Source organism: Carassius auratus, chromosome 31 (genome assembly GCF_003368295.1).
Source record: "Carassius auratus strain Wakin chromosome 31, ASM336829v1, whole genome shotgun sequence".
Classification (NCBI taxonomy): Eukaryota; Metazoa; Chordata; class Actinopteri; order Cypriniformes; family Cyprinidae; genus Carassius; species Carassius auratus.
Window position 1 is genome coordinate 14,423,110 of NC_039273.1, and position 25,660 is coordinate 14,448,769.

Genomic DNA, 25,660 nt, shown 5'->3' on the forward strand with positions numbered 1-25,660 from the left:
AACACTGTTCAAGTAACATACTGTACTTGTATGGTGCTTTTATTGAGCTTTTTTTTTGCCCTTTTAGATATTGACTTCCATTGTTCATAAAGAAATCTTATTTTGTGAGAAATATGTTTGTGAATTTATGTTCCACAGGTTTGAAATTGAAGGAATGAAATAGATTAAGCATAATTTTCTTCTTTTCATCATCTGTTTTTAAGGTTGAAATTTAAACTAAATCAAGAGATTCCTGAATAAAACAACTATGTCAAGATTCCTGAAAGCGATTGGTCACACACACACACACACACACACACAAACAACCTACACACATACACCTATATATATATATTACCATAGTATTTTTCATATGGCCAAAAAAATAAAAACTAATAAAATAATATTTATTTTGGGTGAACTATCTTTTTAAAGTAGCACAATACTAAACATGTTTCAAAACGGTTGTATGGTAGGCTCCAAACTAGAATCCATTAATGTTTGGTGTACATTTCAATTATGCATTAACATTCTAATGAGGGCTTTTCTTATCTTTGTTAAGATGTGTGCTGATGGGCATGAAAAGGGCAAAAAGAGCCATAAAAAAAAAGAGATCAAGAGAAAAATCAATACCAGGTCTCAAATTGCTCTACTCTACAAATGGTTGCATTAAGTGTCTCTAAAGGAAATAAGAGGCAGAGAAAAAGAACATGTGGAATGAAACATTGCTGCCAGTCCTCAAACCTAACAACACACATAATGACAATGTGTTTACTGGCAAATGTTGTAATCAGAGACTGCATTTGCCTAAATCAAATTGCAATAATAATAATATATTAACAAAAGTGCAACATGGCTGATATAGTCTGATACAGAACAGGTTACCGTAGTTTACTGTTGTTATCAGTGATACTGTGTAACACACTTCACTGTCTGTACCGGTCAATATGAATCCTCTCAGCTTATCTCTCCCTTAAGTCACAGGCGGCACATTAAAGCCTTTCTGCAGTAATTGCAGCTGTCTTGGAGGCTTTCAATAACTGGATAAGCCAGCACATCACCTGCTTCAAAAAGGACTGTGTTTAAGCATGACATGATTGACAGACAAAAGGTTTTAACCCCTGTGCTGTGCTGAAAATCCTTTACCTGATTTGGTGTTTACTGTCAAAATTGTCCGGTCTCTCAAAAACTCTCATTATGCTACAGTATATCACCTAATCTTGCATTCAATCTTTTTGTCAACTAGTTTTCTTTCAATTAGCACTGGTTTTGTATTTCTTTTTGGAACTGATTGGTCATAGGCCTCACTGATCTGAGCTTAAACCACCTTTTTGAGTGGAAAGAAAAAATATTTTAAATTATTTGTGTATGATTTTGACAATATTGTCTCAAAGACTGAGATTCGTTAGCCCAGATCGATAAAGACTCTATTAGTTCCAAAAAGAAATACCAAACGTGCTAATAAAACAAGAAACAAAACAGGCTGATAAAAATATTGAATCCAATATTTGGTGATAATATACCATAACAATAAATTCACAAGCAATTTTTTTAGGCCAATTATTTTTGAACTGGATCACCACATATGTAACAATGGGGGGAAAAATCCCAAATAAGTACAAAAATCATATATATATATATATATATATATATATATAAAGACATTCAATTTTAGTAAGGATAAAATAAATGTAAATTTAATTAAATTTAATTTAATTTTAACAGTTATCACCAAAATCACTGAAAGCATTAAGCAGCACAACTGTTTTTAATACTGATTATAGGACATTTAAATTACTTTTAAATGATACTTAAATGATTTCCAAAGCATCATGTGACACTGACGAAAAAAATCTGAAATAAAGTACATTTTAAAATATATTAAAATGGAAAAAAATATTTTAAGTCACAATAATACTGTTTTTACTGTATTTTTGATACTGTATTCTTAAACATAAGAGATGAACATTTTAAAATGTTAAACTTTCAAACAGTACAGTGTGCATATATTCTCTCTAATTTCACTGAAGAAAATGTGGAATTCTTTGCAGTAATAAAAACTCCGCCACAGTCTAACAAGTTGAGATTTTATGGAAGTAACAGATCCACAAGCTGATACACATTCTGCATGGAGATCATCAACAAAACACAGAGAAATCCACAAAAAGCTGTGAGGAGGGTCTTTTTGCTACTTCACAACATTTCTGAAAGGCTTCAGATGGAGACAACAAAATAAAGCCGGGATCAGAATCCCTGGAGAGAAGCAGTGCCTCCGTACCATGGCAGCATCCATTGTTTACTCTCACAGTGTGAATCATACTCTCCGCAGCGCAATCCCAGACTTACGTCCCACAGATCTGAAGACAGCTAAGACATTCTGGAGGCTCTATTAATCTGATAGGAGGTTTTGAATGACGACAGGGGCCAGAACGTGAGGGGAAATCAGAGATGAGTTGCCCTGCTAAACATTAACTTACCTACTCAAATCACTTGCAGTGCTAGGACTCATTCAACCATACCAATGGGTAACTGACCCAGTCATCACTGTCATCACAGAGAAACAATACCAGGCAGAGTCTGCAGGCTGCAGCTACACAAGTTCTCTCAATGGCACACACTGGGTGTGTCTCAACAACCACATTATTTATTTATTTATATATTTATTCATTCTGTTCTGTAAGTACACCAAGCTAAATTTTAAACACTGGAGTCTCCAAATGCATTCAAATGGGCATTTATGAAACTTTAATACAATCTTGATAGTTCATTATTAAAAACACCAGAGATTTTAGATGTTTGACTGCAGTAAATAGCCCGTCACTGGATTAAATTAATGAAATCCAGTGATTTCAATCATTAGTTTATATTTTTACATTAAAAAAGCATTAAAGCAATATTATGAAATAAAAATAAGTCTTTAAACTTGATAATCATTTGGAACTGATTTTTTTATTACTAGGCTATTCTTTACATAAGTGGCCCATTTGAAAATTCAGCAATAAATATACAAATACAAATACAAAAACCACAAAAAGGCTGATAAGAGCTTTTATTTATCAGAATAATTTAACTTTAATAAAATTAAATATGTGAACCCCGTCACACATCAAATAACATGCCTCACTAGATCCACTGGTCTATGAATTTGGTGTTTAATAAAATGTTATCATCATGTTCAAGTCAAGGAGGTGAATACAGATGCAAATAAATAATCAATAGCAATGCTTGTTATTAAAACTTCCCTTGGCAATTCCAATATGACACTCACCGCTTTGCTCTCCAAGAAAGACGAGTTTGAATTTCCTTAAAGGGTTTCCAAAGTCATTACCCACAGACATGTTTGAGGGCTTGTTTTTAACAGCGTGTTCCCACCGGTGTAAATGTCTGGATGGGGCAGAGCGATGGAGAAAGCGGCGCTAGTGTGCGTTTGGAAACGGGAATGCTGCACTGGATCGGCTGTCAGGCTTAATAGCGGCTGCGCATGCGCGGCCTCACCTCTCTCTCTCTCTCTCTCTCTCTCTCTCTCTCTCTCGCGCACATACAAGACGTAATGCTGTATCAACCCACGGATCGTGACGTCTTCTGTATCAACCATGACGTCATGTCGTATCGCCCACTGGAGAGTATACATAGATCTATGTTAAAATACTTGGGTGGTGCTTGGAGTTCAGCAGCGGTTAAATCTCATAGCTGGTAATTCCCGACCAGGGGTACTGTATGTACATGTGTACCCTGGGGGTAGCCTACTTAAGGGGGTCCACGGGGGTCATTGGAAAGAATTCCAATTTTGGTAATAAAAGAGAAAACGAAAAGATTACAATAACCAACCAAATCCTGATAACTTCTTATGGTTCAAGTTTGGTAAATTTGTTTGCATAACTTATATAAAAAGTTACTTTAAAAGTATTAATGATAATGCTATATTAAAATATACAGTATAGTATGAGTTGAAACAAACAAACTAGAAAAAAACTAAACATAATTAGCCTATAACATTTTTCATAATAGGCAAAAAGATTATTATGAGTCATTATTATGAGATAAAATTTGTAATTATGATATATTAAGTCATCATCATGAGATATACTGTCAAAATTGTGAAATTATGAAAAACAAAATTCAGAATTATGAAATAAAAGTCATAATTATGACACAAAGTTGCAATTGAGAGATAAAAAAATCAAAATTATGGCATAAAGAAATTAAGTAATAATTATTGGATAAAGTCAAGACTTTTTATGTCCAAATTATGTTTTGTTTTTTCTTATGTGGCAGAAATGAGCTTTCATTAAAGATCAACCAAATGACAAAAAAAAGCTACAAATTGTGAACAATTTTTATATTTGAAATAACTTATACATTGGTAAATAAATGTTACATATTGCATAATAAAGACTTAGAAAGTTATGATTCATTACTCCAAGCAGCAATTAGAAAAGCAATTTGTCATTTGTATTAAGCAAAACAACAACAACAACAAAGTATGCACAAAAGATACAATACAACGACAATATCTAGTATAAAAATATATTTTACAAACATCTGATGCCTATTTTCAAAATGTCTTCACATTTGGAAGTAACATTTTAAATCTGCTCAGGCTACTATAGACATATGAAGCTACACACCTCAACTCAGTTTGATATTTGACACACTCGTGTATCTGTGTGCATTTGGTAATAAAGAGCATCTCACATCCTTCACATACTCTTCAAATAAAACCTTTAAACCATTTTGAAACATGATCCAATTATATATTAATCAAAGTTACAGACAATACAGTATATCGAAATTTATCTTATGTTTGTGTCCTCCCCAAAGGTGCCACAATCCTAAATGCGAAATAATCTGCTAATGAAAACTGTGACTATGAGTATGATCAGTTGTTTTGAGCACTATATATATTTGTTAATACCAAAATTAACAGTGAAGGTGGAAAGTCCTTGAATGTGTCCAGTTATGGCCCCACTTGAATGCAGGCAGAAATAAATACTCAAGAATGTAGCATACAACTTGAGAAATATCCTAAACTGAATGAATCCCATTTCCAGCCAGGTATTGGAAGGATGGGGTTTCTAGCCACGAAACTAAGCAGGGTTGAGGCATCACAGGGGTCCCTCTGGCTTTTTCTCTAAGCTGTACTCTCTGGACCGGTGCATTTTCCAGCCAATGAATGCCAGGAGTGCAATGCCTAATGTCTTATAGCCCACCTGAAGTCCTAAATACCTGAAACAAGTCATCATGATCATCATCAGTGCCACCATATAGTCAATTAACATTAATTAACATAGTGTGCTTTCTGTTTTTAGCCTTGTTTGACCGAATATATTCAGTGTGTATGTATATTTAAACTCACTTAATTAAAAATCTAACATTTTCTGACACAGATTTACCTTCGTAATGCATTTAGGTCAAAAGAGAACATATTCTTACCTGTTTCTAAGGAGGTTGTTGTCATAGTAACCACATCCTTGCTTTTTTCCACAAGCAATTTTCCACCAGATACACGTGGAGTCTATGGTCATCCCGAAAAGAGCTGGAGCTGGCAGCCAGGCTAAGCAAAGAGAGAGAGAAAAAAATAATAATTTTACTACAAATGTAAACATATATATATATATATATATATATATATATATATATATATATATATATATATATATATATATATATATATATATATATATATAATTATTCACTAGAATACCAAAAAAAACAAAAAAAAAAACATATATAGTTCATAATACTATTCTTAGATTTAGGAGCTGTAACAGAGATAGATAAATTGATTGTTGTTTAATGACCAAAAGGGGGCGCTACAGTACTTAAAGTATTGCTATTACATTTGCACAATTTAGAAAGTGTTTTGTTTTGTTTTTTTTCAGGAAAGTGTTCTCATATGAGAATCATTTACACTGTGGTTTACATTGACCAGTGTTCTCTATTTATTTCTGTGTATTATCAACTATCTTGTTTTGAGGATCTTTCAGGATAAAGCTTATGTTTCTCTGTACACATACTTATCATTTATTTGCATTATTTGTAATTGCATTTCACACTTGAAAATAATGAATTTAAGAATAAATAAGGTGTTTTGGTGTTTTACTTACTCAGAACCCGCAGAAGCAGAAACTGAACCCCTATGGCAAAGGATTTCTCTTCTGGTGGAACTGACCTGTAAGTAAAGACATAATGAGTGAAATAAAATACTAACACTATATCTCAAGATTTCTTACACTTGAAGTTCTCACACTAAATGCAGTGTTTTGGTGTTTGTATGTTTCTCACCGGAGCACCATCATGTAGATGGGGTTGTGTGATAGGCTGGCAATAAATCCGGCCAGAGATATAAGGAGCATTACAGGCAGGAGATAGTGAGGGCAGGTGTTGGCACAAGAGCCAGGTTTGGCTGTGGCCAGACCAGGAATACACAGGCAATTACTATAATTCTGTGTGTGGAGAGAGAATGGATGTTATTATGCTATGACATTTCAAACAAGATTTGGCATTTAGAATGTCAATTTGGGACCAAAAACTGATTGAATGAAAAATATTGGTGACCACAATTGGTTTGAGTTAAGACGCAAAAAAAATATCCACTAAGTAACAGGGAGCAGGAAAAATAAAATAAAATAAAATTTAAGACTTAAAAATGAACTTATTTAAAATCAAATTAGTTTTTATGTAAAAGGCATTTTATTAAACTATACGATATTAAACAAATTATAACATGACACGTCAAATCCTTGAAAAGACACACAAGATAAAAGTCAATCTGATCCAAGCTTCAATAAATAAAGGTTCACATGTAACAAGGACAAACATGGTTTAAGAATAAGAAACCAATAATACACTAACCAATAAATTTCACTTTTAAAAACATTTTTCTTGACTTTTGCACGGTTAATTGTGGGCTAGCAAAACCAGTTGAGTAACCCTGCATTAGTGCTTACCTTCATAACAAACATCATTACAGGTGATGTCTAGAAGGATACTACAATTCTAAAGAGAACAAAAACCAACAGTTTCTTTGATGCTGCAAAATACTAACACTAACGCTTTCCTTGTGCTCTATTGACTTCTACTGACACAATTTCCATCGCCTGTTTTGTTATATTCAAGCAAGGGAGTCCAGTCCCAACTCTATTTCTCACTATAATTACCTCGTGGTATGATATGTGCTGTGTCATACATAATAATTCATTATCAGCTGCTCCTGAAAGTCTCTTCCTGGGCAGTTATGCAGAAGCTTTAACGCCCACTTCTTAGTTGTTCTGTGCCCCCAAAGCACTTCCTCCAGGAAGTTTTACTAATGAGGGATTGATTTGACTCAACCCATTGATCGCTAACAGACCGTGAATGGTCATTTGCTCAGTGTCGCTAGTACAGTAGACACTCACACTGAGCTGCTATCCGGCTTCAGCAATGAGCTAATAAAGGTCTAGATGGATAGATCTACTGTATGCAGTGGCCTTGCTAGAACTCTGGCTTGAGATAATGGTATGGAAATTTCATTACCAAATTCTGTTTTGGTTGTTAGACTTATTTACCTGAATTCTGTAAGGGTTCTCTGGATCCATGGTGAAGTTTGTGCACCCAGCATGACAGGGTGAGATGTATTCAATGTTGTTTTCTCCACACACTGGGTTAAAGGCGCTGCTGGGACATGAGCAATTGGCACTACAGGACAGATGAGGCCTGCCGGCAGAATGACACAGTTTAGCCTCTACTAGCAGAATACAGAAACATTTAATACATTGGTAATCTTAATGTAGTATATATATAGATCAGTGGTTAATACTGAAAATGTCATATCACATAAAGTTTTTGTATAGCTTCAGAAGAATATACAGTAGCACACAGGTGCTATGGACTGTGTGTGTATTTGATACAATAATAGGAGTATGTTCATAAAGTTCATGGCATTTCCTTTCAGTATTCAGATATGTAGGACACACAGCATTTTGGATGTTGATCTGAACTCAAGCTATTCTCAGTGATTTGAGCCGCTTGCTGTTTCCCCCTGTGTGCTCCCTCAACTGATTATACAGCATGTCACTGGAAGTTGTTCTGGACCCAAAGATACAAACTTTCACTAGAGCACAATGGTCTGAATCCAAACACTGACAGAAGACAAAGAACAGGCTTATCTTAACAGTGTTTTTAATGGCCTGTGAGGACCGGCTCCTTTTAACATTCTCTATTTATAGATACTGTTATAAACTTTGGGTTCCTATATATTGTAAACAGCACAGACTAAGAAAAACATATTTAGCCTATGCTTTCATAATCCAAAATAGGTTACAAAATATATTTCTGGACAACATAAATAGGGGAAAAAATGTATGGCCAAAAATGTAATATATGTGTAGTATATTTGTATAAATATGTGTATGTAAATAATTTTAAAACCTATTTTAGTGATATATTTTTGGTAAATTCTTAAATCTTTAAATTTATGCATTTAGCAGACACTTTTATCCAAAGCGACTTACAGTGCATTCAGGCTATCAATTTTTACCTATTATGTGTTCCCGGGGAATCAAACCCACAACATTGCGCTTGATAAGCAATGCTCTACCAATTGAGCTACAGGAACACTGTAGTAATGGGAAGTGTTTCTATAAGTCAAACATTAGAGCATGCAGCTAGCAACACTAATAGCTTCATGGGTTTGATTCTAAGGGGATACATGAACAAATAAAAAGTATAATTTGAAGGCAATTTAGCCTTGGATAAAAGTGTCACCCAAATGCATAACTTTATGATGGAAATTAGCAAAATAGCCCCCCCAAAAAAGTCCTTATCACAATTGTGCCTTTGAGTAAGAAACTTAAGCTCAAGTGTCTCCAGACGTACTGTGTGTGCAATCAGTCTTCTGAGAGTTTTTATTTATTTATATATTTATTTTAAGAGAATATAAAAAAAACATGGAAGCAATCAAACAAATGAGAACACTCTGTTTTGTGGTTTCTCACCTACCCAAGCCAGATCTGACAAAAAAATATATATTTATTTATTTATTTCTAGGAATATATAAAAATAAAATCCTCAATACCAAGAGACAGCTAAATGAAATGAACATGATGTTAAACTCACCCATTAATGACATCAGATGTTGTGGGATAAACACCAGCAACATCTTGCGTGGAGCAGCCCATGAAGAAGAGGGGCACACAGCAGAAGACGGAGATGGTGAGCATTACAACAGAGAAGCGTGGAATGGCTCTGAACGACAACCCCCAGCGTTTCATGATCAGACCCCCGAGCACCATCCCCACAGCAATGGACGGCAGGATTAAAGCACCTGATTTATTCACACATAAGAGATTGTGCTCAGTAAAATAAAATGGCAAACGCGAAACCATACAAAGGAATGTCTGAGACAAGTTAGCCATGAAAACTGTAATCATATGTATTTTTTGATTATGTTGGCTTACCAATAAGACGGCTGCTGTAGGCCGCAGAGGCACTGTACTGCCGTTCCAGGAACTTGCTAAAGAAGGTGGCGATTCCAGCGATTACAGAGGAGAAACAGCACTGGCATAGAACCAGCAGCATGAAGACAGGACTCATCAGCAGCTTAGCAAACATCTTAGGGAACACTGCAAAAATACAGACAGACCACAGAAGACAGAAACAGATGTTGACATATTTAAAAGTGAGTTCCAATTTAACCTTTAATAATTGCAAAGATAAACATAATTTGTGACCAAAATGAGCACAGTATTGGGACTTCTGAGCATTACACAAACAGAGACTCATTCTAAATACACAGACATTAATATTGAGTCGATCCCTCCTTTGCAACTATAACAGGTTCCACTCTTCGGGGAAGGCTTTCCAATTGATTTTGAAGTGTTTATCTGGCATTTTTTTGCCCATTAATAAAGTAGAGCATTTCGGAGGTCAGGCACTAATGTTGGACATGAAAACCTGGCTCGCAATCTCCATTTAAGTTCATTCAAATGTCTTGGATGGGGTTAAGGTCAGAGTTCTGTGTGGACCAGTCAAGTTCTTCCACACCAAACTCATTCAATCATCTCTTTATGGATCTTTACACCACTCCATCTGGTATTACTGAGCTCTCATGAACAACACCTTTTAATTTTTTTTTTCCTGCAAATGTGACCCTAGACCACAAAACCAATTTTTCACTGATTATGAATAAACATGCTTTCCATTGATGTATGGTTTATTACAATCTGACAATATTCAGCAGAAATACAACTATTTGAAAATCTGGAATCCGAAGGTGCATAAAAAGTAAATCACCTTCTTAGATACTAAGAAAATCACCTTTAAAGTTGTCCAAATGAATTCTTAGCAATCCATATTACTAATCAAAAATTAAGTTTGATATATTTAAGGTAGGAAATTTACAAAATATCTTCATGGAAAAGAAAAATCTATCATTTTGACCCATACAATGTTTTTTTGGGGGGGCTATTGCTGAAAATATACCCCAACGACTTAAGACTGGTTCTGTGGTCCAGGGTCACAAATGTTTATAAATGGGTGTGTGTACCTGGTAACTATTTTGAAACAGGAAATCAATTAGCCTTGAATACACATGAATAAAAGCATGATCATGCATAAACCAGCTGCTTACAAATCATGCCCTGGAGGCCAGTATATTCATAAGAAGAGTCAGATCCTGTTACACTAACAACCTCAGCATGATGTATGACTCAACAGACAAGACATTGACACACAGCGCACGTAGACCTCAACAACAAGCACAGGACTGCAGAAATTTTGATTACCAAAGCTAACTTGATTTCTAACTGCAAGTAAACTATTTAAACGGCTACAACTATACAAATAGCTATAGTTATACTAATGGGTAAGTCTGCTAAAAAATCAGATAGAGTGGACTCACTTTTTAAGAAATCCAGCATGGAGCCCTCTGTCTTCTTGGGGTCTTCTTTGATGATGTCACCTTCCAATTCAAAAGACTGCAAAAGATGATTTTAAAATTAGTCTTTTTTTTTTAAAAGATGACGCCGTGCAGTGAAGAGATTTCAGGAATACGGTAACAGCCTCAGCTTCTCACTGTACATGTAAACCTATTGCCTACTGCATATCACATTCAAAAACACTGTGTACTAGTTTCACACTGTCAAACACACAGGTTATCAAAATTCATCGTGACAGGATGGCAGCTACAGTACTTGCATTATTGGAATTTCTCCATAAAAACTGTCAGAATACAGTGATTCTTAAGCACAGCGACACACACATGGTAAAAAAAAAAGAGCAAAAATCAAATTGATGTACCAATATTTTGGAATGAATTGGACCAGATTAGATTAACAAATGGATAATAGAGGATGGTTGCAAACTCTGTTGCATCTATTGAACTACCACCATTGTCAGGCTGAAGATCTGTCGCACTGATGGTGTTGACATTATTTGCTCATCATGCATATGATAAAAGCAGAAGTCTTTTTTTCTGCTGTGGTTAGCTCAGACATGATTTATATGAGTAAAGCTATCTAAAGTTGCCACATATTTCTTTTAAAGTTTGGGTTATGGAGATGGCATATAATGCTTGTGACAGAAAATATAAGCAACCTACAAGATCAGGGCTTATTTTATCTTCTTTTACAAATAGTAGGAAACACAGCAGTGAAACCTTATAACAGAGGTATATTACAAGTACATACGACCATTCAGTAGGGGATTTATTATTATTCATGTGTTTTTTTTTCAAGAGATGTATGCTTTCTTTAAGGATGATCAAAAGTGACAGTAATGCCAATAATAAAAAAATAAAATAAAATAAAGGTTGTTGTTTTGACCTTTCAATTCATCAAAGAATAATCGAAAAAAATGCATTTAAAATAGAATCTGTTACATTACAATGTAATGATTTTATACAATATTTTACTTTATCTGTGATCAAATGCTCATTTGATGCTCAGCTGTTATGAATACAAAGCTGTGATTAACCTTCTCTACATCAAGTGCTCTGGGAAAGAAGAAGTAAGGGACTGAGGTGAGAGCAAGACCTCCAGAAGTGATGAGCAGACCCATCCACCATGCTCCGACCCATCGAGGGTCATCAGGGGTCAACTCCAATGCCTCCCCTAGACGAAAGAAAACTGTGTTTTATGTAACACTAACACTGAACAATACACTGGTACAAATAGCATACAGAAAAAAGGAATCATTTGTTGCTGTGATTTAAAAGGTAAACAAACCTGCGCTGGCTTTGTCCACGTCCACATAAATCTGCAAAACTACAGAGCCCAGGAGATATCCAAAGGACGGCCCAAAGACTGACACGGCAAAGAGAATGGCTGCAACATGCAACAACACAAACCTCGTTAATCTTTTCACTCTTTAAAGTTCCTTCAATGGACATTACGAAAACCATGAAAACAAAGTACCAATATAGAGAGCAGAATTCCCAGCTCCTGCAAAGTCATCTATATAAGATATCCCAAAGGGTTGGATGGGGACAGAACCGATTCCGAACAGCAGCTGGGCCGTAGCCATTAACACCCAGAATTTACTGGTGTCCTCAAGCTTCCGTGAATCCTCCTGAGCACACGCCTCAGCCCCCGTTGCATTCGCACGCAAATAACACATGTCGTTTTTGCTCGCTGTTGGATTGAGACACAAAAAAAGACCACATTCATCCCAATCATCACTTCACATCAGCCATCCAAATATTAGTGTTTAGTAGCTTTAATAAAAGTTTACTGGAATAATTAAGACAAATAGAAAGAAAGTTCTACAGGCTTGAAGCAACATGAAAATGAGTAAAAGAAAATAACTGAGTGAGCTATGCACTGAATGTCTTATGTAGGTGGCTTCATATCTCTTTTAACGTTTGCATAGCATTGTTATTTATACGGCCAAATGACAGAATCTCCAGAAAGAATTGGGGAAGTGAGAGAATGAAGCATAAAGAAAGTGAAAAGAGATAGCGGTTATCTTTTGGAGTAAATTCCAAGTGACTTTCTCTTCAGAGAGAGCCTTTATCTCAACAGTATCTTGCAGTACTTTGTCCTAATCTCTTTCCACTTTTCACTCTGTCCGTTGTTTCCTCTTCAGCTTCAATCGATTTATTTCTTCATGAGTTTTTCTCAACCTAATGCTAAACCCTGTCTGAGAGGGTTGTTGCAGCAACTTCCTGTAGACCTGCCTACCACCCTGTGATGTCTAAGCTAATGTTTATCATTCAGCTGTGTTATATAAGATCCCCTCTGTGTCTGGTTTTCTTCAATATGTCCCGAGCAGTTTTAAATTAATATGCTGATATTATCATTCTGATGAGAATATAGTCTAAGATCCTTCTCGCTGCATGGGGGCATAAAACAAAATTAACATGCAGAAGAAAAAGAAAAAAAGAGATGTGTAAGATGCTAATGGTCTTAATGACACTTACCATGCAGGACAGAGTCATAGGAGTAGGGCTGGGACAGGAAGTGAGGTAGAGCTAAGATTATGGCACTGATGGACATTAGCACACCCCCCAGTCCAATGAATCGGGGTCGGTGAACCCGGTTACCCATGTAACTAACAAATGCTATGAACACTGTGTTCCCTACCTAAAAAAAAACAACAACAAAAAAGAGGAAAACAAGTCATGCCTCAAAACATAAAATAGAAAAATATGATCTAGTTATAGATCATAAACATTAAAATAATTGTAATATTGCCTAGAAGAATACAGCAATAACTGATATTCAATAACCAGAGAAGAGCAGAATAACTGAAAATTGGCTTAACTTGTAAAATATTGTTTTCAAAATGTTAATATCTAAAGAGTTCATTTTTTTATTAGTTAGGACTTCACTGATTTTAATGGTTTCACTTAAGCAAGCCATAGATGACTCTGGGTGACTGTGAGGGGTGATCAGTACCTCATGGAGGGAAGAGATGGTTCCTGAGGAGAGGCTGTCCAGGCCGTAGCGTCTCTCGATTGTGGTGATGGTGCTCTTGAAGTAAGAGCTGTATAACAGCTGAGTGACCTGGAGCAGGCCATGACACAGCACAAAGATCTACAGGAAGAGAGAGCGACAAAGCTTACAAGAACCACCAGACACAAGGCTTATGATTACCAAATGGTACACAAGTGTACTAAACATTTCCATATGATTAAAGGAACTTGATGTTTTATAAACTATATAAATAAGTGATAAAACAAAGGTGGTTCATAAAATGGAAAATTGGGAGCAGTAGTGTCTCTGTTTAACCGAGTGACACTTTTCTTATTTTATCTTTCTTTTGAGAATTCAACTTATCTATTTTGTAAATAAATGTTATAGATCTTAAAAATGTACTTTTTTTTTTTTTATAATGTCATGCAATCAACATGTAATTGAGTCCAGTGGTTCCCAACCACAGCCCCCACAACACTGCACATTTGACATGTTTTTGATTAAGGAGACATGTACAATGTGCAGTGTTGGGATGGCTCCAGGAACATGATTGGCAAGCACTGATTAAGTCCACTTAAACTGCGCCCCTTCAAAATCGACTGTAACCTTGAATCATTTTTGCTGCATTTAGTCCACTCACATCTCAAAATCCAACCAGCAGAAATCTGGCAGAAGACTTCAGTTTCATCAAAATTTAAGTAACTTAAGTAACTACTAGGGTGTGGCCAGGTGCGGAGCTAGGGGTTGAGCCACATGGGCATCAGCCTTATCTGAAATCTGATTGGCTCTTTAAGGAAGCCTAAAGATGATTGATTATGGGAAGCCAAATACTCCTAAGTAAAATAAATAGGGCCGGGTCTTTAACGCGTTAATTGAGATTAATTAATTACACAAAAAATAACGCGTTAACTAAGATTAATTAATTACAGAAAAAAAAATTCCCGCATTTTTAATAACTTATTTTTGCACCGCGGAACGTTTCTCACTGGATTTGTTCCGGCGGACCGATTATACTGAAGCACCAACTAGCGTTCGCTCCGCCTCCGCATATCAATGCAGCCTGCAGCACATCGAGCCTCAAGTATCACCTCAACGCAAAACATATAGCAGCTAGCGTGGACTTTACACTTTATGTTGAACTATATATTATTTTGTTGGTGCAACGGTTTATGTTGAACTCTTTATTGTTTTGGCCAAGGTTATTGAGAGTTGGACTTAGTATGTTATGGCCTCTGAAGCAACAGAGAGATGTTTTCTAATAGTCAGTGTTTCCAATGTTCTGAATGTAATTGACAGTATTGTGTTTTACTTAAAAAAATCTTTACAGAAGGTTCCAGCACCTATAAGCTTCCTGAATTTCTGAAATGTACTATTTCTAAATTGTTTCTAAATATTCTATTGCTACACTTCATGGCAAAAATTGCACTGGTCTGCTAGACTTGGTTGAACAAAACTAAACAATATTTTGTTGCTTAAGCTTATGTATTCAGTCATTATTCAATGGTATACTATAAATCCATGTGAAAAAAAATTACTTCTCACTGTTTTCAGGTCAAATATTTATATGCGATTAAAATGCGATTAATTTCGATTAATTAATTACAAAGCCTCTAATTAATTAGATTAATTTTTTTAATCGAGTCCCGGTCCTAAAAATAAAACTACCAAATTTAATTCAACTTAATTGAAGTTTGTAATTTCTGTCCCGCCAGTGGTGCCAAATAGAATTTTCTAACATTGGTTCATGTACTATAATACGGTTTGATTAGGAGCAGTGATGGTGCTACACCAGTCCTGGGGGGAGGGTGGTTGTGGGGGTGGCTATAGCCCTGTCGGAATTTTTAATTGCCCCAGTTTAGCCCATTTTCTTTAGGAAGTAATTCTGAAGTCATCAATATAATTTATTTTCTTAGCACCCCACATATTCCAAAATTGGGTTAACTGATGGACAGATAAGGTGCTCTTCTTCTCTGTTGAAACACGTGTAACATGTGTAATATTGATTAATTAATCCTCTCAGCAACTGTTTTAAGACCCCCTCTTTTAAGAATCCTAGAATATCCAGTGACCCTTAAATAGGTGAATGAAAAGAAAATCAAGAATACCTGAAATAACATGTTTTATGAGATGCATACTATGCATAACGAAGCATAAAAAGGGCTGAAGCTGAGAGCTAGTCATATTTATTTCTTGTACTAGCTGGCAAAAGCACTGATAGTAATGTTTGTCTAGAGAGTTAGCCGCGTTCGTTCACCTCTCTCTCTCTCTCTCTCTCTCTCTCTCTAGAGAGAGAGAGAGAGAGAGAGGCTCTTGACGAAACCAGAAATGCAGAGGGGATAAAAGCTCATAAATTGGAACATTTCCCTGTTTGTGTATGAGAGAGAGAGAGAGACAGCTGCTCCCATATGGTATAGTGCTTTTTCCGTGCCCAAGACGCCATTAACACAAAAAGAGGAACGTTTGCAGAGGTCTCAGAGGCATGAAGCAATCTGATGGGGCATGTAGAGATCTGGACTGGATTTCCTAAACAAACACAAGACATGAATCCCTCTCCTCCACTCGCCGCCTGCTCTCAACCGTTGCAGGCCTAAGCGCTATGCTTTCGGACGGCTTCTAGGACAGCTAATGCTCCCATTAAACCTTCAGCTTTATGGTTTGTTAGCACACATAATAGCTGCTTTTGACACAGTTGATACGATTTCCTTCTTGTTCTGCAGCAAATGGGCTTACGGAAATATTTTTGATAGGCTGTGTCTACTCAAGCAGCCCAACTAAATGCCTGTGTTAGACATTTGAATGGCAGGTCTGAACCTCTTTCCAACCCAGTCCCAGTTCCACATTAGGCTCAGCACAAATTATTCGAAACACTGCAGCCACATCTGTAAACCTTCACATATAATGTTACAAGGAAGTTCGAGCAGATTGATCTTTTTTTATTGTTTTCTCAAGGCTCTCTGACAGACTGACACTATGAGCAATCTCTCTCCAGAGGCCATTACTCAATAAGTGTCCCTGAGGTAGTATATGTGTACTATGATCAGGGCATGTTACTGTTTTGCCAGATATTAGGTTTAAACAAAAGCTCAAGCAATAGCACATGCACAGAAAAACTTGACACAGGTTCCTATGCAAATTACAGCTGGCAGACTCATCAGTGCAAACTTCTCCACAAGCAGTTGTAAATCTTTTGCAGAGCTGGCACGCGTTTGATCACTCGCTGTGCCGTGAATCACAATTAGAAAAGTAGCCTCGGGTAAGCACAAAGCATAATGAAATATTTGCTTTGTACTGAAGCAATGTGTGAATGGGTTTTGGAATTTTGGAAGAATAATGCAAATATAAAGCAAGCCTGCCATATTTAGGAGAAAATTATTGTCAGACATTTGTCCTACAGTTACCTCAAGCATGTAGGCCTTGGCACGCTTGCGTGAATTGAGAAAAAAACTGTATTTAACAGATTTGAAGAGTTCAGTCAATTAAAACTTTCATTTCCCTGTTCAAGAAGACGGGAAATGGCAAGATGACCGCCGAGTGAACTTATGCGCCTTTAGGAGGTTTTAATAGAGTGTCATTCGTTTCGAATCATCAGAGCATTTTAATGATGTTTGAATTGCACTGACACTGTTAGATCAGGACTAATGTTCTTAGGATACAGTGAGTGATTCAAACTCCACAGACAGAAAACCAGCGGTGAAAGATTTGATGAAAGTGCTGAAAAGCAGTTCCTGTCGTCTGTCCAGACCTGGATTTCTGCCCCTCCTCAAGAGCTATTGTGCTGCATGAAGATTCCTGCTGAGTAAAGAGAATCAGGGGAAAAACTGACTTTGAAGTCTGATGTTTTACATGCAACTCTGCACTGCTATCACATGTTACAGGAGCCATTAAGAAGACATTTTTGAATTTCCTCAGGATATAAAAGTTAAACAGTCAAAAAGTACAACCCTGATGTTCATCCTGTGCACCACAGCAGCAAAAATAACAGGACATTCAGAAGGATTTTCACCATGGCTTGAAATGAGCAGAACCCATTTTCTATTCATATTACAAGAACACATTTAGTGATGACAAGCAGAATTTAATAAACGACTGCAAATGATCATGTCTCTCAAGTCCAGCTCCGAGAAAATGATGAAGTCGCTGGCTATGTCTGAATTCACAGACTTTCACATTAAATGGCTTCAAAGAAAATCTTGCAAATGGGACACTAAAACTGTTAGAGGTTGTCAGCAGCGATTCAATGAAATCAAGTGAAAAAATCTGGAGAGCTGTTCCACGCTAATGCGATACAGATTCAACTAATCTTTTTTCCTAGTAAAGTGTAAATAAATCTATGCATGACAATATTACATTGTGCATACTGCCAAGAGCAAATCAGTTGATGGTAGAATAAATGGAAAAGTGCAAGATCAATGTGACAGTCTAATTTCAGTCTAATGACAGGCTCATTTTGAAATCCCATCCTGCATTTAAACTAAATAAGGTGGCTTGACAGCAGAGATGTTAATGTTAATGTAAAATGCTAATGGAGAAAAGCAAAACAGTGGAAAAAGTAAAAAATATCTTAAAGCTAAACATTAATTTAAAAAAAAAACATCATGTTGTATAATCATCCCCTTGGAATTATAAGGTTCTATCTGACATTTTTGTCAAAAATGATTTATTCCCATAGTGTTATTCTGTGAAAACTTATTTACATTATGTGATAGATTTTTTTTATGTTGTAGCCTTTATTTTTATTTAAAAAACAATAAGGATCTATCCACACAGTCGAATGGAATGCAAAACTTTGAAGCTCAATATCTCAAAACTACTCAGAATGCAGACAGAACCTTATAATTCCAAGGGGACGTAATAGCATTACCTGTCAGTTCAAATGAGTTTCAGTCTCAAAAGGGGGGAGTTAAGGATTGCAAACAGGCCAAGTACACTGAACAGCATGTTCTACACCTTCTTTCAACATACGTCATCACTGCCTGACTCACTCCAATAAACAAAATACATATCTCCAAAACCTGTCCATTCAACATGTGCAGTTATGCCTTATTAGAACGCAATCCATTTAGACGTAACACTCTCACAACCTTACAAACATATAAAGTTCTGAGCGAAAGAGCCCTGCGACTTTGGATCTTTAGCTGTAGCTTTGTTGATTTTGGAGAGTGCCTCTCACTACTTGTACTCTGATTCGTTCAATATAAATGACCACAACAACAGACAGTTCCTAGTAAGAGGGGAAAGCCAAACATTCTATAAAAACCGAGCAGGGAAAACTAAGCAGACATTTCTGTATCTGTGTCATGTCAAACTGTCTATTGTAATTCCAAACAACCATCTTCATTGGAATTGTTTCTATTTAAGGTTCTTGTAACATGCCAACAAAATATCACAACTACACAAAACAGATCTGAAGTAGGTGTGAAACTAATTTTCTTCTCGTCTAATATGACCAACAACCTCTGGGCTGTTTGTCAGAGGTGATTCGTCGGAAGTTAGTTTAGGTGAAGGAATGAGCAAGTATGAGTCTGAAGGGTTTATGCAAATCCAGAGAAACTCAGATGGAATCTTCTATAATGCCTAAGTCCAAGGTTAAGCTATAGGGGTCAAACGATCACCGCAAATTTGAAATAGCACAACAAGCAAATAATGGTTACGTTTACAAGCACTAATTTCCTTTTTCAGATTCTGCAATCCGGTTCACATTTTGGTTTACATGTGCATTTCTGTATTCTGAGCAAAGCTGCTACAACTGGAGCTACCGTGAAGCATTCCCTTGTTGACAAGTCTGTCAAGAGTTGTTTTAAGCAAATATTGAATAAATCAGTCTGCTTAACTGATCAGTTCATGAGAAGAAAATAAAGATATGCACATTATTAAGAAGTGAAACGTATGTAAACATATTATGTCATTAACAGTTTCTTTTAAACATTGTGTGCAAGGTATTTTTGAATCATATATACATATAGTTATTTACTATTTACTGGATTGTTTTAAGTCTACACCACCCCTTTCAATCTAATCCAAATTTAATTTGGATTCAGCTCAGCTCAGTTTAAATGTTTACATGAAGTCTTTTCAGTCCTTTTGAGGCATCAGTCCAATTACTAATGGATGATTCGGGAGCATTTAAACATAGATAATGTTGGTCAAGATCTGTGTATCGCGGTAAAAGAAAAACAAAATGCTGTTTGGAGAAATGAACAGATATTATCAATCATATACAAATCCATGAATCTCTGGCAAAGCCAAGATGAAAAAGTTTTGACACCACAACAGCCTGTGGTCAGGCAGATCTTTATCCAAACAATTTCCAAACACAAAAACATCATAATTAAATGCTGAATGCATTGAAAACATAATGCGCAAGATGGCAGAACCATATTTTTGTCTTACATCCCTGCATTCCACAGACATTTGCTTGAGAGTAAAAGGCGAATGAATGCTGCACTTCAACTAAGCATGGCTTCTGGTGAGCCATGATACACAGTACTGCCCTCTAGGCTGAGGTCCTCATCCTAAGCTGCTACAGCTCCTTCAAGATGACAGAAGTCTATCAGCACTTACAGTCACAATCAGCAAAACCTGTTTCGGCTGTCAAATGCCTCTAATTAAGGCTTCAAACAATCTGGGCTTTACAAATGAAAGACATAAAATAAACCAGCATGAATTAATGAATTAGACCCAGTGAACGGTTTACTATATTCACAATACAGATGAGCAGAGGATAAGGGATTGAAAATAGCAAAACTTTATAACCCTGAAGATGGGCTCTTGGTGGTTTGATATATATATCAAGGACAATTGACTAATTAAAACACAAAGCCCTTGTATCAAAATTTACAAGAGTAAAAAACAAAACATCAGGTTCCAAGTCCAGTGACAATACAAATCACGACAGCAAAAATAATAATATTATATACCTCCACTGTCACATCATATCACCCAAGCAATAAGAGCAAGTGCACTTTAAATTACTATTTAATATGCATTTAAATGACAGTGAACAAAAGCAAAAGTAACAATACTGTAATTTTACATTAAATGAACAAATTAAATTAATATATCAAACGCAATATTATTATTGCGTGAATTTTGGATCGTTATTATAATCGTTATTATAAGTATTCATCAATAACCATAAAACAACAGTAATAATTTACCTTTACGTTACAAAACAAAGCTGGCTTGGGTTTCTTTAGGTCTTTGGCGTATATGTCCATGTTTTCCTATAAAGGATGAAGTTGGTTGTTAGGGTTGTTTCAAGAAGGATGAACAAACACGATTCCACTTCGACGATCCTCTGTGAGTGACTATATATCCATTATCAGTGATGTCATGAGCCCCTCCCAATGCTCACGACTCCGCCCACTACTCCACGCGCGATTGTTTTGGTGGTAGTTTTATTTATTTATTTCTCTCTCACTCCCCCATGTCACAGAAACGGATTTGTAAATCTTCATATTATCATAGTACACGGACTTACTGCACTTTTGGTAAGGAATCTGTGCAAACACACGTCATAAACTGTAAATCATTCAACTAGACATAATCTAATGACACAAGAGAAGAACAGAAGTCATTTTGCTTTTATATTTGTGCGCATTGCGTTATACACTAAACATGCATTTATAATAATGACATTTTACAAGCTTTTTAATACTCATCTTTAAAATAACGTTTTCTATTATCAAATTCCATGTCTTAAAATAATAGCCTATTTAAAATAATTTTAATGATGAATGATCTGTGGACATACATATCCTTTAAAATGAGCAGAAATTGTAAAACTCTAAAAATATTTGTAAACAAGTTTTTTTTTTTCTTTTATGATGATTAAATCAATTTTATTGCTAAAAAAAATATTCTTACTGAAAAATTACAAATTGAAATTGTCAATATAATGCATATTTTTGTTTAATTTAACTAAAACACACATTTTGGAAAACCAACTAAAAAATGCTATTAATAACACTTAAATTAGCAGTGTAAATGCAAAAACCTTTTACTGCATTATTTGTATTTGTAATCCTAATCACTGTTTATTAAGCGAATTAAGTCCATCTTGTTGCTATTTGCAAGCTATAGTCATTTAGTTCTGTCTTATGGGCTTGGCACTAATAATTAGGCAACATTTGTGAGACTTAAGACTTGGATGTTTTCTGTACCCTTCATCTAAATGAACAGAAACTTTGAGTGTAACGACCAAATCAAAGTCCAGTATTGTTATGCTTGCTGTGTCATACTGATGATCATAACTGAAGCCCATGTGAGTCTCTGTCCATTGCTGCACTCCACGGTCAAAGTCCTACAACCTGATACAGACTTATTCTCCTGAGACCCAGAAATTTTTTTATAATAATAATAATTAAAAAAAGTTTCGTGAATTTAGTTTTTTCATGTCATGACATTGTTTAGAGCATAAGAAAAATAAAACAAAAATAAACATTTTGAAAGATGATATTTTATTCATATGTTATGCTATTTTTATAACCAAAATAAAATACAATTAAATAAAATTAAATAAAACACATGAATAAACATGAATAGGCAAAAAAAAAAAAAAAACAAGAAAAAAAAATCATCAATACATTTCTTAGGTTTCATGATTTTTTTTTATACCAAACTTTGTATAAAGATGATTCTCAACTGTTATGAAATATATTTGATATAGCCTACCATTTTGTTTTGTGTGTGTAAAAATGTCCATAAGAGAGTTTTCAGGTTATATACAATGTGTCTAATTTGCATATGTATGTGTTCTTGGGGCAACATGTAATGCAAAGAAGAAGTATAATAATGGGAGTAAATTAATTGGCAAGATTTTCATAATATCTAATATTTCATAGGAATAATGAAATATAATTTATTACCCTATTCATGTGTTGTCTCCCAAAATGCATAATAACATGTATTTTGGGACATCCAGACTTAATGTAAGTGTAAGACATAAGTTCTCAAGAGAAATCACTTAAATACAATTTCCTCTACTATGCACAGAAGGTCTCAGAAAGATAAGATATTTTCTGTATAGCAAGTTATATCGAAAAAAAAAAAAAAAAACTTTTTATTTCAATCTTTAGTGGTTTATCACAAATTGTCATTTGGCCTTCCCTAGGCCAAGTCTTCCTTGTTCCGTATGTCCTTCTGTATTCAAGTAAAACACAAATCTTGGAAATGAGTAACATTTGACAAAAGAGATCTCACCGAGGAAGCCATAAATATGACATCACTTCTATCTCATTGAAATATGTTGTTGTAACATTGTTCTTTTCTGACAAGTTTCCAAGAAAGTGCTTAGATTTCCATTATGTCAGTTATTCTCAAGGGAAAGTTTACTGAAAAACAAAAAAATGTGCCATTTATTTGGTCATTAATAACACTGTGCCAAACCTGTATGACTCACTCTCATCTGTGGAAAACAATAAAGCAAAAAGTCAGTGAGGTTCAAGTTGTTTAGGCTTCAGCATTTTTCTAAATAACTTATTTTGAGTTCTGCAGGAAAAGAATAATAATAATAAAAGCACACACGCACGCACATATATGTACATATACATTATTTGTACATTATATATACATAGGCCTACTTTTTTTATTTGATTTACCATGGTGTTATTTGTACTTAAGGTATTTGACAGGATCTAACAGTGACACAAGGTTCTGAAAGTGCTTTAATTGTTTGTGTGATCACTTTGCTTGTAGAAAGTGACAGACCAAAATCATCACTGCTGCAAAGTTGCAGTTTCCAAACACGTTTATGTCTATTTTCAGAACTCACAACCGCATTCTCAGAAAACACGCGCTGTATGAACTGGACAACTTGTAGTGCACGTCTGGTTTCACTCTTTGTAAGTTACTGTCCGCGATGGAGAAATAAGCTGTGTATCATCTGAAGGTTTTAGTTCCAGTCACTTCACTGGAGCAGTTTCCGTCAGTTTTGTGATCTGTGCGTGACGCAAATTCATTGCACGTTTATACAGACATTATTCGAGACACTATACTGTAGCTACAGTAAGTTGCTATTTGAACGGGACATTTCGAGACTAAGGAAATGCGGTTGTCAATCCCTAAAACTGACAATGTGAACGCGGTCGTAGTTAATGTAGTGATTACTTTCATCTCTTGCGCTATTGCATTCTTAAATGTTTCGTTGATTTTCTCCACTGCTAAAGAAACTCTTAAGCCTCGTAAAAGTCATCGTCGGTAGCCTAGACCTAACAATTTTGGACCTTAAGAGCTCTTTTAAGGGTTAAGATGCTTTCTGAATTACTTTTTTTTTCTTTACTAGGATCTTTTATTTAATTTTAAGAGGAAACACCCTTTAATTTTGTTAGGAGCAACACTTAGCACTGAGATTTCTCATGGCCCAGAACAGTAGAATGAAATGTTTGTTATTTTTCAATATCTGCTTATGCTGTCATTTACTCCGCATTCAGGAATATTATTAAGATTATAAATATTTAATTATATAGAATAATACTAAAAACATTACAATACCAAGTAGCCTAACAAACAATGGTCATTCAGCTTAACAGACATAGGCCTATTTATGTACAAAATAGTTTTCTGACCTGTGCTTACAAAATAAAAGAATAGGCTATGTGATTATACTAAATTGTATTATATTTTAAATTATTTTCACTTTCTTACAAAAACTTATTGCTGACAAATGGTTAAAACCTGGTAATAAATAATGACAAAGATTAAATATTTGAAAATATTAAGTAGGCTGGGGGATAAAACGATAATTATCGTGATATGAAATCCACGATAAAACGATAACAAGATAAGTGTTCAAAATAATGTTTATACGCCAAAAGCAGAACGAAACAGCGCTACTCGTTTGAAGCGCGCCACACGAGCGTCACTAATCCGCTCGACTCAACATTCAAACGGAGCACAGCGCGAGATCACTAGGACTGATGCACTTGTTGCCCACAACAGTGTTATGAGATCCAGTGTGAAATAATTGAATTCAGCTAAGAACACAAATGACTCGGTGATTAAAAGTAGTTAAACGCCCGATGAAACAACGCTGACAAACATGAGGAACAATGTTCGCAAATAAAGCATATAAAAATGAGGTTGTCAGTTTTTACAGATGTTACTGTTTTTGACAATGAACATAGTTTGCATCTATATCCCAAGTGTAAAGAATTCAAAAAAGTGAAGCATTTGAACCCACAATTAATGGTCTGGTTTTACAGCTTTCACAAGGAAAGATTTAAAATTTATTGTGATAATAAGATGATCGATATCGACCGATATGAAAAATTGTATTGTGATTTTTTTTTTTTTGTCATATTTTTTATTTTATGTTATATTTTTTATTTTTTTTTCATGTTGTCAATCTTAAATATTATTTTAATAATATTTTAAGATAAGGTTACACTAAATTAAATGTTTGTATGTGTGATCTGTAAATCATGCTAAAAAAATACTATAGTACATTTTTCTCCTTAAAAAAAAAAGAATTAATAAACCAGTCTTTTTTTCTTTAACCCTTTTTCTTCTTTAAACCATTAATTGATCAACACACATAAAGAGAGAACATACAATATGAAAAAAAGCTCAATTGTACTTGCTTGATGGACAAGAACCAATCCAATTAAGGTCTGTTTGTTTGTTTATCTTAAACTGAAAAAAAAAAATTTGGAGTACAGTAAACAGTAGTTTAACCATAAAACAACAAGATTCACTTCATTTTTCTTTCTTTTGCAAGGTTTGCACACATATATTTTAAGTAAAACTTAAATATTGCATTAAAGCAAATAGACAGATTGTTATTATTTTAA

General features: G+C 35.1%; 2 protein-coding genes across 3 annotated transcripts in view; both read right to left on the minus strand.

The window, feature by feature from the left end:
- Window positions 1–3,482, minus strand: part of LOC113050623 (ras-related protein Rab-6B) — an 80,135-nt gene extending 76,653 nt beyond the window's left edge. The window contains exon 1 of one of the 2 annotated variants that reach the window (XM_026213799.1): window positions 3,248–3,482. In XM_026213799.1, coding sequence (XP_026069584.1) covers window positions 3,248–3,317 — 70 coding nt within the window. In that variant the 5' untranslated portion in view covers window positions 3,318–3,482. The remainder of the gene's footprint in view (window positions 1–3,247) is intronic. The other variant, XM_026213800.1, reaches the window with a different exon arrangement.
- An 821-nt stretch (window positions 3,483–4,303) lies between these two features.
- Window positions 4,304–21,177, minus strand: LOC113050625 (solute carrier organic anion transporter family member 2A1-like). The gene is made up of 14 exons (XM_026213801.1): window positions 21,029–21,177; window positions 13,854–13,991; window positions 13,376–13,538; window positions 12,372–12,587; window positions 12,183–12,281; window positions 11,932–12,068; window positions 10,859–10,934; window positions 9,417–9,581; window positions 9,076–9,283; window positions 7,527–7,674; window positions 6,265–6,425; window positions 6,087–6,151; window positions 5,413–5,533; window positions 4,304–5,205 (listed from the first exon to the last, which is right to left on the minus strand). The coding sequence occupies exons 1-14, from the start codon at window positions 21,086–21,088 to the stop codon at window positions 5,085–5,087; spliced, it is 1,878 nt and encodes a 625-aa protein (XP_026069586.1). The 5' UTR covers window positions 21,089–21,177; the 3' UTR covers window positions 4,304–5,084.
- Between the last annotated feature and the right edge of the window lie 4,483 nt (window positions 21,178–25,660).